At 41.9% G+C, this 14,918-nt stretch overlaps 1 protein-coding gene across 1 annotated transcript in view; it reads left to right on the forward strand.

The window, feature by feature from the left end:
* The window catches only part of si:dkeyp-117b11.1 (B-cell linker protein), a 93,759-nt gene that overhangs the window by 44,524 nt on the left and 34,317 nt on the right, over positions 1-14,918 (forward strand). The window contains exons 11-13 of the mRNA XM_017468566.3: positions 12,746-12,818; positions 12,976-13,006; positions 13,867-13,900. Coding sequence (XP_017324055.3) covers positions 12,746-12,818; positions 12,976-13,006; positions 13,867-13,900 — 138 coding nt within the window. The remainder of the gene's footprint in view (positions 1-12,745; positions 12,819-12,975; positions 13,007-13,866; positions 13,901-14,918) is intronic.

The raw sequence follows: 14,918 nt of genomic DNA on the forward strand, positions 1-14,918 counted from the left end.
ACAAAAAGCCGCCACTTGAGCAGATACAATTTCCTCATGGATGGTGCTCTAGAGTTCAACATGGTCTCTACAACCTAGGTTGTGAGACCAGAATCTATGAGCTGGTGCCCCTCAGGGGCCAGACCCATAGTTTCCATAGTTCCCACGGAGGGTGATAAATCAGCCCTCCAGCTTGAGACAGTATATCCCTGTGGATGGGAATCTTCCGCAGAGTGCCATCTAGCAGGGATATTATCTCTGAGAACCATATTCAAGCTGGCCAATAAGGTGCTACAAGCAGCAGACATACACTGTCTTGGCGAACTCTTGCTAGAACTTGTGGGAGCAGAGCAATCGGGGGAAAAGCGTACAGATGTAACCTCAGCCACATGTGCACCATGGCGTCCAGCCCTAATTGTGCAGGAGGAGTGAGAGCGAACCACAGTGGGCAGTGTGTTGTCTCCTCGGAGGTGAACACACGCAGTCCTACTTGGCCAAAACTCCGCCATATGGACTCCACTGCTTGTGGATGGAGCCACCAATCCCTGGGCCGCAGCCTCAACAGGATGTCTGCCCCCACATTCCAGTTGCCCAGAATGTATATTGCACTCACTGCCAAAACTTTCCCTCTGCCCAGAGAAGAATTAGTGGTGCCTGCCTGAACAGGGGGCATGGACATAATCCTCCCTGGTGGTCAATATATGAGACCACCGCTGTGTTTTCTGTAAACACATGGTGACCTCTCAATTGACGTTGGCTGCTGCTGCCATCAGTAGTCTTCCATAGAGACTGGAGGGGATGCCAAGATCCAGCTTTATCTTGCTCAATGTTGATAGGATTGACCTATCATGTTGGGGATACAAATGCCCTCATCGAAGTAGAATCCTTATAACCCCTAGAAAAGTTGTCCACTGCACTGGAGAAAGCATACTTTTCTGAGGTCCAACCTGAGCCCCAAGCTCAGTGGGGCGAGAACAACATCTTGATGTTGAACCGCCAGTTTCCTGGATCATGGTAGAATTAACCAGTCATCCAGGTAGTTTAGTACATGGATGCCCTGGAGTCACAATGGAGCCAGTATGACATCCATGCACTTTGTGAAGGTGTGAGGGGATAAAGCTAGCCCGAAGGGAAAAACCCGATCTTGACTATGTGGAAATATGCACCTTTTAGATCTATCGTCACAAACCAGTCGTCAAACTGAATCTGTAGAACGATAAGTTTGGGCATCAGCATTTGGAACCTGTATGTCTGAAGAGTACAGTTCAGATGACGCAGATCTAAAAGTGGCCGCGTACTCCTTTATTTTTTGCGAACCAGGAAATAACTGCTCTAAAAACCTCCCTCCCTCCTTAAGGGAACGGGGTACATGTTCTATGGCTCCTTTGTCTAGGAGGGATCTTACTTCCTACGCTAACGTCAGACTCTGGTCTGTGCTGACTACTGTTATGAGCACACCTCTAAACTGGGGAGTCGAGCTCTAAACTGGACCTGGTAACTCTTTTCTATGGTAGACAGAACCCATGGAGACACATTTGGCAGTAGTTTCCATGCTGCCAGACGGTCTTTTAGTGATGTTAACATTTCCACATTCTATTGGAGGGAAAGCATCAGATTTTCATTGCCCTGTGACAGCTCGCTGACCAGAGAACACTGAAAACTTGGTACAGCCTTGGCTAGGGAGGCCCTACAGTAGCACTAGGGGCTAACTGACCTAACAACCTCATGTCCCCTGATACATCCCTCCATGGCCCCTTAGGACCGCTCTTCTTTGTCTGCTGGGCCTTTTATGACCATTCTCAGATCAGGCCTAGTAGCAGGCCGTGACTGTGGCCGCCCGGTTCCCATGGCTGTCAACAGGGGTTGGCAGGCTGATATACTCGCTTTCTGTGTCTCCCTCACACTAGCACTGGCCCGGGCTCCACTCCTGGATACCCGAGTGAACTTGACACAACAGGGAAGGAACTGGCTGAATGCCGCCATATGTCGAGCTCACTCAGCAGGTATGCTTGGTAGGCCTGCAACACTGTCACTGTCTGCAGTGACCCACAAGCAAGACTACTACTGCATAGGCCTTGCCCACCTATGCCACGGTGACCTTACACGGTGGCTTGGATGGCAAAGCTGGCTTCCCTAAATTACCTGCCGTCGATGGAGAGAGGTAGCTCGCAAGTGCCTCCTCCACCTTCAGCATAGCTAAATAGCCATGCCGTTCATTCCCCACAATGACCGAATAATCCAACAATCCAGTGTGGGGTTATAAATACGGCTTATGCATGGTTTTCCCCCAGAAGCCTGATATTTTGTCATGCACTTCTGGAAGAAAGGGGAGTTTTCTGCAGTGTGAGGTATTTACTTTCACTGGGTAGAAAAAAAGCTCATCCAGCCTTAGTAATCACTTCAAGCAACTCTTTATATGCTGCTCTCAGTTTTTAGCACACCCTTCTGGCTCCTCAGAGTCAGAGAGGAATTATTGCTATTATTTGTGTGTGTGTGTGTGTGTGTGTGTGTGTGTGTGTGTGTGTGTGTGTTTTGGCTTTCCATAGCGGAAGGAGGAGTCGCGACACAAGCTCCAAAATCCAGCAGAGAGCCGGACCTGGAAGACAGAGCTCCTCTTCCAGATCCATAAGAGATCCCCCGGACCTGAAACGGCTACCTGCCTCAGCAGCAGCTGGCCCAGATCCACGAGGCTCTGAAACCCAACTCGCTTTTGCTTCTGAGAAGAGAGCGAGACACGAGTGGAGCTGCCTAATGTAGGCGTTATAATGCGCAGTCAGACCTCTCGAGGGCTGCTGTCACATGCTCCATCCCTAGACACTTCACACAGAAAGTGTGCACTACTCCCCATGATGAAACGGGAGAAGTCGTAACACACTTCCTGAATTCTCTCCCTCATATTTTTCTCTCTCACTCATTCCTTTTTTTTCTTCTCTTATTTTTAAATGGATAGAAAAGTCCAGAGAATTTGGGAAAAGATAGAGAGGAAATGAAGCATCTTTTTCATTCTTTACACAAACAGCCAACAAGCAGTCTCACTGAAGATAATAAGGTTGATGGTGCAGTTCACAGGTGCCATATATATATCACGTGACGAGCTTAAATGCCACATCACCTAATCACGGCAGGCCTATAAATAGACATGATTTTACACAAGCTTCAGATGCTGTTTGCATGCCAGGGCGCTCCTATAGTGTTATGTTAAATGCAACGTTTTCCTTTGAAAGGGAAACATGAATTAGAATTTTAATGTTATTTAGTGAGGCGGAATTAAATGAACAGTAAATCTCAGCATTTTGCTCCCATACCCCTCCGTCGAAGCATTTGATAACTCTTTTGCTTCAATAAATGACATTATCATTTAAAAACTGTATTTTGTGCTTACTCTGGTTGCCTTTGTTTTATCTTAGATTTAGTTTTAATTTCTGAATCAATTTTATGAGATATATACACAAATAGAGGAAATCAGGCAAATACTTTTGCACAGCACTGAAACAACTTCCGCAATGGCGGATTCCTCCTCAAGATTGCAGGTCATTTCAAAATTGACATGAAAAATATATCCCACAGATACAACAGTTCACCGCATTTAGATTGATGGCAGATTTTAAGTTCATTTTTGTAGTTTTCCACAAATGATCATTGTAGAGAAAAATCCTTCATGCAGACATTATGAGTTCTTGAGACTTTTCTGTTCCCATGAACAACAAGGCACTCATACCAACTTTCAGACCTTTTGTCCTGACAGAGTAGAAATTCCATCATTTTGAATGTGTCAAGTTTGAGGCATGGCCTGCATCGCCACCTATACTCTGTTTAGGTCCATGCTTTCTGAGATGTGTAAGTCTAGTCTCTAATTTCAGAGTGCCAGAGTAGAACAGAATTGACCAAAACTGACAAAGTGTTAAGTTCCTGTCTGACACCAGTAACGGAACCAGAATTTGGACCCTGCACTGGCTGATTTCCTCTTGTCCAAGCTCAGGAAGGAGTCACACCAACACCACTGTTCAGTGAAAGCTTCTTAGTTTCATGATACAGAAAGCACAGTATATATACACACAGAAATATTGATAAAGAATAATAAATGTCAATTGGAACAGGTCGCAGATAAAATCAAAACATCTATTACATAGGTTCAAGTGATGTAAGAACTAAAAGATGTCTAGTCTACCAGATAATAAGAGAATAAGAAGAACCGAGAGATAGAGAGTGAGGGCGAAAAGCTGAGTGATTATGAATGCTCAAAACATCAAATTCCAAGAACAGAAAACAATTTCGTTTTGGTACATTATGATATAAACTAGTGACCTTCAGAACTGAGACACAGAGATCATGCCTGAAACTTATCATTGCCCTCTTAGGTCCTTAAAAGGACCTGCGCATGATCTCTGTGGACACAGAGAACACAATAAAAAAATTGTGTGTGTATTTCTAATACTAAACAGAGCTATATGTGTATGAGTTAAATGAGATGCGAAGAGGCCCCCTCAGGGCAGCTTGATTGTGAGTGTTCCCCTTTCTCATCTGTTGAGGATATGTTTACGTGAGATTTGATGAGGCCCTCTCAGGGCTTCTTGATAGCAGTACTTTCTCTTGTCACTGTATAGCGCTGGATGTGGCTGGTATGAATCCACTGGGGTTGTGAATCCATGAGGACAGCAGTGCAGGTAATGGTCACCACACGTGTAGGATGACCAAAAGTTGCTTCCCCAACATTTCATTGTTTCAGGCTCTTGACAAGAACTATGTCACCTGGGAGGAAAGGGTGAGTAGGCTGTTCTGTGGGTAGAGGGAGAGAAACAGAAACATCACCATGAATACTGTTAAATTTTTCAACGAGAGCCTGAGTGTAGTTACCATCAATCACGTCCAGATCACCTGTAAAGCAAACACCTGGGTTACCCTTAGTCCATGGCGTGGGAAATGGTCTTCCCATAATGATCTCAAAAGAAGACAATTTAAATTTCTGATTATGAGTAATGCAAAGTTCGCATAGGACAGCAGGTAATAAACTGACCTAAATAGAGACCTTCAGAATTGAGGCACAGAGATCATGCCTGAAACTTATCACCAAGATTCATGGTTCTGGAGAAGAAGAATTACCGTTTCTGTTAGCATTAGCTGTGGCCAAATCAGCCACAGAATGTCTGCCTAATAGACAGTCAGCCCACCCTTGCCAGAAAACCATGGCTGCATGTGTGTGGCCCCAAGCTCTCGTGCCTATAAAAGACCTGAGGAGTCAGTGAGAATTTTGGAGCATGTGTGGACTGTGGAGGAAGGGAGACATCCACTGGCAGAGTGCACTAGCATTTAGCCGAGCATGCATATTTCAGATATTTACAATAAATCAATTTTTTTTTATCTTACCTTCACACATTTCTCAGATTTGTTACTCAACATTGTCAAATGTCTTCATATGAACTGGTGATTGAATCACACATTGGCTGTGTAAAGCATTATTTTAGTGTTGGCAATAAATTATTATTCCTTTTAATGTCATTGTTTTTGGAGATATGAGGTTGCCATTGCACATGGCAACATACTGTAATGTTGTCTTTGTGTGTGGCACAGATCAAGTCCATATGTTAATGTTCCATTGATTTTTGGACAAAAGAAATATGTGTTCAATTCACCAATATGTAAATAGTTCAGCCAAGTTTTATTTCATTCCTTATTGCTTATCACCCAATAGAAAGATATGTATCTCACACATATGTACCACAGTTCAAGTCAATTGGACCTATGGTTCATGAGGAGAATATCATCTAGTTTTGGGCAAATTTTCAATGTACTGGTAAATCTTTCATGGCAGACTTTATGGGTCCCAATGGCTTTTTTGTTCCCCATGAGAAATAAGGCATGTACAGTGAGGGAAAAAAGTATTTGATCCCCTGCTGATTTTGTCCGTTTGCCCACTGACAAAGAAATGATCAGTCTATAACTTTAATGGTAGATTTACTTGAACAGTGAGAGACAGAATAACAACAAGAAAATCCAGAAAAACGCATGTCAAAAATGTTATAAATTGATTTGCATTTTAATGAGGGAAATAAGTATTTGACCCCTCTGCAAAATATGACTTAGTACTTGGTTTAAAAACCCTTGTTGGCAATCACAGAGGTCAGACGTTTCTTGTAGTTGGCCACCATGTTTGCACACATCTCAGGTGGGATTTTGTCCCACTATTCTTTGCAGATCTTCTCCAAATCATTAAGGTTTCGAGGCTGACGTTTGGCAACTCGAACCTTCAGCTCCCTCCACAGATTTTCTATGGGATTAAGGTCTGGAGACTGGCTAGGCCACTCCAGGACCTTAATGAGCTTCTTCTTGAGCCACTCCTTTGTTGCCTTGGCCGTGTGTTTTGGGTCATTGTCATGCTGGAATACCCATCCACGACCCATTTTCAATGCCTTGGCTGAGGGAAGGAGGTTCTCACCCAAGATTTGACGGTACATGGCCCCGTCCATCGTCCCTTTGATGCGGTGAAGTTGTCCTGTCCCCTTAGCAGAGAAACACCCCCAAAGCATAATGTTTCCACCTCCATGTTTGACGGTGGGGATGGTGTTCCAGGGGTCATAGGCAGCATTCCTCCTCCTCCAAACACGGCGAGTTGAGTTGATGCCAAAGAGCTCCATTTTGGTCTCATCTGACCACAACATTTTCTCCCAGTTGTCCTCTGAATCATTCAGATGTTCACTGGCAAACTTCAGACGGGCATGTATATGTGCTTTCTTGAGCAGCGGACCTTGCGCGCGCTGCAGGATTTCAGTCCTTCATGGCGTAGTGTGTTACCAATTGTTTTCTTGGTGACTATGGTCCCAGCTGCCTTGAGATCATTGACAAGATCCTCCTGTGTAGTTCTGGGCTGATTCCTCACTGTTCTCATGATCAATGCAACTCCACGAGGTGAGATCTTGCATGGAGCCCCAGGCCGAGGGAGACTGACAGTTCTTTTGTGCTTCTTCCATTTGCGAATAATCGCACCAACTGTTGTCCCCTTCTCACCAAGCTGCTTGGCAATGGTCTTGTAGCCCATTCCAGACTTGTGTAGGTCTACAGTCTTGTCCCTGACATCCTTGGAGAGCTCTTTGGTCTTGGCCATGGTGGAGAGTTTGGAATCTGATTGATTGATTGCTTCTGTGGACAGATGTCTTTTATACAGGTAACAAACTGATATTAGGAGCACTCCCTTTAAGAGTGTGCTCCTAATCTCAGCTCGTTACCTGTATAAAAGACACCTGGGAGCCAGAAATCTTTCTGATTGAGAGGGGGTCAAATACTTTTTTCCCTCATTAAAATGCAAATTAATTTATAAAATTTTTGACATGCGTTTTTTTGGATTTTTTTGTTGTTATTCTGTCTCTCACTGTTCAAATACAACTACCATTAAAATTATAGACTGATCTTTTCTTTGTCAGTGGGCAAACGTACAAAATCAGCAGGGGATCAAATACTTTTTTCCCTCACTGTATACCAATTCTCAGATATTTTTTACTTATAGGGCGGAGGGAAAATCATGTATACTTTGGCCATGGGCTGTAGCACCACCGATGGACTCGTGGGCCATTTGTGGTGTGGGAGTTATGTACTCGTGGCCTGTAGTATCAATGTACCAAATTTCAAAACTTTTTACCATTCAGATCTTAGGTTATTGGGCAGTTTATGGAGATAATAATAATAATAATAATAATAATAATAATAATAATAATAATAATAATAATAATAATAGGTTTCCTCCTGATGGAGAAATTGTAAATACCAAATCAGTCAATCATGAATATCCCAGCAATGCTTTTAACATTCCTTGACAGTAAAATTATTAAACACTAAAATTAAAGTTACTTGAAGATGTAGGAAAGATGGGCTAGCTGAAAATTGTAGCATGTCAGTAGAGTATCTACTCTGACTTTTTCTCTTTTATATTATTTGCACTGGGATGGTCCCACAATAGTTATTGCTAGAGTAGCATTTATTATGCAGTGGTACACTGTGTGCACCACAGATAGCTGTCTCTACAGCTGCATTGCTTTTATCTGGGCTTGTTGCTGTTGCAAACAAGTCTGTAAATTTATTTGTATCTTCCTCTTATGCCTTTCTCTTAAAGATGACCTTTTCTGCTCCCCCTTTTCTCTTTTGCTGTGACCAGCTTGGAATCAGTCTACCAAGTAGGCATCTCAGAGGGCCACTCTCATTGTCTCCACTATGGGGAGGCAAGATTCAAGATCTTTGTCACATACACGATTATATACAGTATACTGCATAACTTGCAGTGAAATGAAAACCTGGCCCACTCCTCTTCAGACTGTGAATTTAAATAATAAACAAAAACATCGGAAATTAATAAGAAATAATAAGAAATAAGATAAGAAATAAGAAATATATGTACATGATGTACAAAAGGGATGTACAAAATAAACATGGACTGTGCACGAAAATGGATGTACAAAATATGCAGTAGTTAATGTGTTCAAAATATGCAAGTATGTTACGTGTAGTAACAATAAAAAGTGCAAAGTGCAGTGTCTGGCATGTCAGTGGAGTGCAGAGTGACTGGAGAATCTTTATGAAGTACTAAGGGATCTGAGTGGTGGACATATCCATATTGAGAAGTCTGATTGCCTGAGGGAAGAAGCTCCTATTGAGCCTCTCAGTTTTAGCCATCAGACAACGAAAGCGCTTGATTGCAGCAGGCAGAACAGACAGTTACCAGGGTGGGTGGTGTCCTTGATGATTTTGTGCTTTTGTCCTGCATCACCTGGTGTAGTTGTATTCCAGAGAGGGGAGTGCAGACCCGGAGATGTGCTCAGTTAAGTGCACCACTCTCTGCAGGGCTTTGCAGTCCTGAGTTGAGCAGTTTCCTTCCCACACAGAGATGCACTGAGCAGTAAACTTTCCTTAGCCCCAGTATAGAACATTTTCAGGATCACTGGGGAGACCCCTCAACAGTCTCAGATGGTACAAGCGTTGTCTGGCTTTGTTCACCTAAGCTTGGTTGTGATGAGTCCAGGTCAGATCCTCAGAGATGTGTACTCCAAGGTACCTGAAGCTGCTCACTCTCGTCACAGGAGTCCCACAGATCGGGTGTAGTGGGGTAGTTCCACTGCTGCCTCTTCCTGAAGTCCACAACCATCTCCTTTATTTTGCTGATGTTCAAGGTAGGCGGCCTTGTTGTTGTTGGAGATGAGGCCCGTGACCACTGTGTCATTAGCAAACTTGATGATAGAAGTGGAACTATGAGAGGGAAGTGCAGCTATACACACAGTCATGTGTGTATAGAGAGTAGATCAGGGGTGATGGTGTTGGAGGTAAACTGGCACACTCACTATCTGGGATCTGCCTGTGAAAACAGACAAAACAGATTTTCCTCTCAATACTAGAAAACTAGGCTATTGGAAAAACTCAAGAACAATCAAACAATTGGCAAGCAAATCATTCAATGTGCCACATATTTCATCTCTTGTTTCCTAGAGCAATGAAATCATACAAATGGAAATTGTCCTCAGAGTACGAAGAATGAACATATCATTACTAAATGAATTTGGATATGAATGTTAGGTCGAATCCTAGCAAACACCGCAATTTTTACATGGTTCGTACATATGCTTGAAATTCCAGGACTTTCAAGGACTTTTCAAGCACTATGTTTTTTATTTTCAAGGACTATACAAGATATGTCATTCAAACATATTCTTTATTTCTTCTTTTTACATAAGAAAATATACAGTATCTCACAAAAGTGAGTACACCCCTCACATTTTTGTAAATATTTGATTATATCTTTTAATGTGACAACACTGAAGAAATGACACTTTGCTACAATGTAAAGTAGTGAGTGTACAGCCTGTATCACTGTAAATTTGCTGTCCCCTCAAAATAACTCAACACACAGCCGTTAATGTCTAAACCGCTGGCAACAAAAGTGAGTACACCCTTAAGTGAAAATGTCCAAATTGGGCCCAAAGTGTCAATATTTTGTGTGGCCACCATTATTTTCCAGCACTGCCTTAACCCTCTTGGGCATGGAGTTCACCAGAGCTTCACAGGTTGCCATTGGAGTCCTCTTCCACTCCTCCATGACGACATCACGGAGCTAGAGATGTTAGAGACCTTGTGCTCCTCCACCTTCCTTTTGAGGATGCCCCACAGATGCTCAATAGGGTTTAGGTCTGGAGACATGCTTACCCAGTCCATCACCTTCACCCCCAGCTTCTTTAGCAAGGCAGTAGTCGTCTTGGAGTGTGTTTGGGGTTGTTATCATGCTGGAATACTGCATACTGATCATGCTCTGCTTCAGTATGTCACAGTACTTGTTGACATTCATGGTTCCCTCAATGAACTGTAGCTCCCCAGTGCCGGCAGCACTCATTCAGCCCCAGACCATGACACCACCATGCTTGACTGTAGGCAAGACACACTTGTCTTTGTACTCCTCACCTGGTTGCTGCCACACACGCTTGACACCATCGGAACCAAATAAGTTTATCTTGGTCTCATCAGACCACAGGACATGGTTCAAGTAATCCATGTCCTTAGTCTGCTTGTCTTCAGCAACCTGTTTGCGGGCTTTCTAGTGCATCATCTTTAGAATAAGCTTCCTTCTGTGACGACAGCCATGCAGACCAATTTGATGCAGTGAGGTCTGAGCACTGATAGATTGACCCCCCACCCCTTCAACCTCTGCAGCAATGCTGGCAGCACTCATAGGTCTATTTTCCAAAGACAACCTCTGGATATGACGCTGGGCACAAGCACTCAACTTCTTTGGTCGACCATGGCAAAGCCTGTTCTGAGTAGAACCTGTCCTGTTAAACCGCTGTATGGTCTTGGCCACTGTGCTGCAGCTCAGTGTCAAGGTCTTGGCAATCTTCTTATAGCCTAGGCCATCTTTATGTAGAGCAACAATTCTTTTTTTCCGATCCTCAGACAGTTCTTTGCCATGAGTTGTCATGTTGAACTTCCAGTGACCAGTATGAGGGAGTGTGAGAGCAATGACACCAAATTTAACACACCTGCTCCCCATTTACACCTGAGACCTTGTAACACGATCAAGTCACATGACACCATGGAGGGAAAATGGCTAATTGGGCCCAATTTGGACATTTTCACTTAGGGGTGTACTCACTTTTGTTACCAGCGGTTTAGACATTAATGGCTATGTGTTAAGTTATTTTGAAGGGACAGCAAATTTACACTGTTACACAAGCTGTACACTCATTACTTTACTTGTAGCAAAGTGTCATTTCTTCAGTGTTGTCACATGAAAAGATATAATCAAATATTTACAAAAATATGTGGAGTGTACTCACTTTTGTGAGATACTGTAATTATAATAAAACACAACAAATTTATATATGGTGCCTTTTCCAGTCATGCTGGATTGAATTTCCATTTCCCAGGCATTGCTACCACAGTACCGGTATACCATAAAACCCTACTCCAAAGGCTCTGATAGTCCTTGCTACATGCGTTGGGAGTCATTAAGCTGTACCAAGGTTTAGCGGCTCTCACTGCACATCAGAGACTGTAGCACGCCACTTTGTACTCACTCATATTCCGCAACATGAGCCCTTCATTTTACAGAAAGCCGGTAGGTTTGTAGCCATTCCTAAACTGAGAATAGCAGTGGTCCAGTGTGTTTGCCCCTCTAGTTGGACAGGAGACATGTTGATAAAAGTTTGGCATGGCCTGCCTGAGGTTGGCTTTATTAAAGTCTCCGACCATGATGAGGGTAGTGTCCAGATGTTTGTTTAAATAGACACTGAGCACATTGTGGAGCTTAGATACAGTCATGCTTGTATCTGCCTGAGGAGGGATGTACACAGCAATGGCGATGACTGATGTAAACTCAAGGGGCAGGCAGAATGGACAGCACATATTGGATAAATGTTCCAAGTGAGGCATGCAGGGATGCTACAGAGTGGTAATGTTCCTGGGGTAGCACCATTTGTTGTTGACCATGAAGCAAACCCCTCCACCTATGGATTTGTCAGCCTCCCTTGATCTGTACATGCAGAGCATGGAGAAGTTATCAGATAGCGTTACAGCTGGGTCCTGTACCAAGTGTGTTGGCTTTGTTTCAGACAGACAGAGTTTGTTCCCTGATGTTTTGTTGGAATCCTGGCTCTGTTCTTAAGAGACTGGACATTGGCGAGCAGAATGTCAGGCAGGGGAGGACTGTGTGCTCTGTTCTTCAGCCTGTTCCAAACTCCAACCCATTTTCACACCAACACATTGGTGTTTCTTATTTTATCATCTCTGGGGAGCTCTCATGTGGCCATTGTTCCCCTCCATGCTGTGGAGTATCTCCGATGGCCACGTTGGGTTGGTGGATAAAATGTCGCAAAATAGATGAGTACAGTGGTTACTGATGTTCAGAATTGTTCTACTTTCATAAATGATCAGTACAGATGTTGTGTGTGTGCAAAAGGAGAGATTAAAAGTAGGTAATAATAAATAAATAAATGCGCAGTCTATATATGCGTTGCATTTATATATATATATTTTTTTTAATAAAATTAACATTATTATGAAATGTGTATTTTTTAAAATTATTTTGGTTAGAGGAAAGATTAGTAATTTCTCAGATTCTTTAAATGAAAACTTTTAATAATTTTGTGTAATGTTTTTAATAGTTATTTGTGATCAATTTGTTTCAGTGTTCCAGTAATTCTAGAGTTGATTGTTACCTGATCTGATAGTAACATTTAATTTATGGAATCAAGCAAGTACAGCTTTTGTTTACTTGATTACTTAATTGATTGTTGTTTAGCATGTCCCCCTGTACCCCGTGGTGTTCGCATGCTTCCACCCAAAACAATAGCGAGAGATCTTCCTCTACCTGTGTAAGTGTGTGTACATTTCTGTGTTGCTAGGTACACTGGTACTGCTACTCCTGTGAGGGCTGAATGTCCTCACATGTAATTTAATAATACTTTTTCTTATATTTAATGGTTCTATATTGAACCATTATATTTATTGCTTTTTCTGTTGTCCTTCCAGTATGAAACCACCTGTCCCTAGAGCCAAATCCGTAAGTATAGTCTACATACAAATATGTATCATGCTGAAAATATATTGTATCTGTTTTCATATTCTTATGACTTAAACCAGAAGTGGGCATGGTCGGTACTTGAAGGGTTGTGGGATTTTTGTTTTGTTTTGTTTTTGTGAACCCTATCCCTATGCCCTGAAAATGCTGGAAAACACCGAAAGAAAAAAAAAAACAGGGCTCTTTAAAGTAGCATTTCATTGTGATTTATTCTTTTAATAACAATGGAGAATGGTAAATTAATAACACCAAAACCTCTCATAATGAACATAGCTGATATTCATAATAAATTAATTTAAATGCTTATTTTTGGAGTCCCCATGCTACCCTGTGCACATCGTGCAGTCTGTGTGAGCTACAATATATGGAGCAACAGCTCAAAATATAAAAATATATTTATTTTGTTTGTACAGACATATGGTAGAAATATGGTAAAATTTTGTTAGCTCAGTGTTTAGGTTGGGTGACCGAAGCAAGCCACTGACAAAAAAAGAAATAGTACCACTCCTATTAGTTTCATGTTAGTGAACTGGGTCTTTTGAATGAACTTAGTCATTTTTTTCCCCAAGCAGCATTGCCAGGTTCCACGTATAATGGCTGTGTCAGCGTTATGCACACCACTGTTCCCATGAAAAAGATATATACTTTTTCCTTTGCTGAAATACTCCCCCTATTGTTCATATTTGTATTATTAGGGCATGTTAGGACACATCTGTTCAATCCAAGTAATGTATTTGTATTTGATTACATCCCTAATGTTTGTCCATAGACAGACAGTCACATGCATATGCACTTGCACACATCTGCATATTTTTAAAAAAAATTCTTGTGGTTTTCCTTAGAACTCTCTTATCACCAAAGACTCACTGAAAGCAGGTCAGTCAGTCAGTCTCTCTCTTAAGCCTTTTTTTTTGCTTGCAGATTTTATGGGACATTTTTAAATAGAGCTTTTAATATTCACTGTTAAAGCAAGGTATCAAAATATAAATTTATGTCTACAAAGATTGTGCAACCTGTAGATTCATTGAAAAGGGTTATTCATTTATGCACTACCCCAATATCTTATATATTTTATTTATAATAATAAAATGTATCACATTTTATTAAACTGTGTTTTCATTGAACTGGCCCAACATCCCATGTTTCATTAACACAGCTATACATTTGCGCAATAGTTTTCTTGATAAAAATGAAACATACTGTCATACCAGTAATGAGTGAAGTGTGGAATAAATGGATGGTTGCAACACAATCACTAATGCAACAAAACCACAGTGTTTACATAATGTGCCCAGTGTGAATTCTACAATGCAAAGTATTACAATGGGCTACAATAGTGATCTAATGCCACTAGCTCACACATGTGCTTATCTATTCATTCTATTTGGGGAAAGTGTTTCCTCAATCTAAAATGTAGAAGCATTTGTGCTCAATCAGCCACAAGACGCTCTTGTGGCTCTATGGGCACAAATGCTTCTACATTTTAGAAGAAACTGGTTGGGTGGCCTGAACAGAGCCTTGATCTCAACACTTTGGGACAAATTTGGACACTCACCAGTCCTACATGCCTGACATCCCTAACGCCTGTGCTAACTCAAGTGCTAACTAAATCCTCGGCATGCATTTCTTGCATTGATTCAGCTGCTGGCTTGGCTTTTTATCGTTGTGATAGTCATGCAGTTTTTCTACCATTATTATGTGTTATTCTCAAAATGATACTTTGTTTTCATAATGCTATTACTTAATTCTCAATATATTATGAATTTATTCTCATAATGCTATGACTTTATTCTCAAAATAGTATGACCTCAATCTCATAATGCTACAACTTTATTTTTGAAACCTGCTCTTGTAGCTGGTCCACCTTCTCTGAGCAGGACTCGAAATAGCATTA

Source organism: Ictalurus punctatus, chromosome 5 (genome assembly GCF_001660625.3).
Source record: "Ictalurus punctatus breed USDA103 chromosome 5, Coco_2.0, whole genome shotgun sequence".
NCBI lineage: Eukaryota > Metazoa > Chordata > Actinopteri > Siluriformes > Ictaluridae > Ictalurus > Ictalurus punctatus.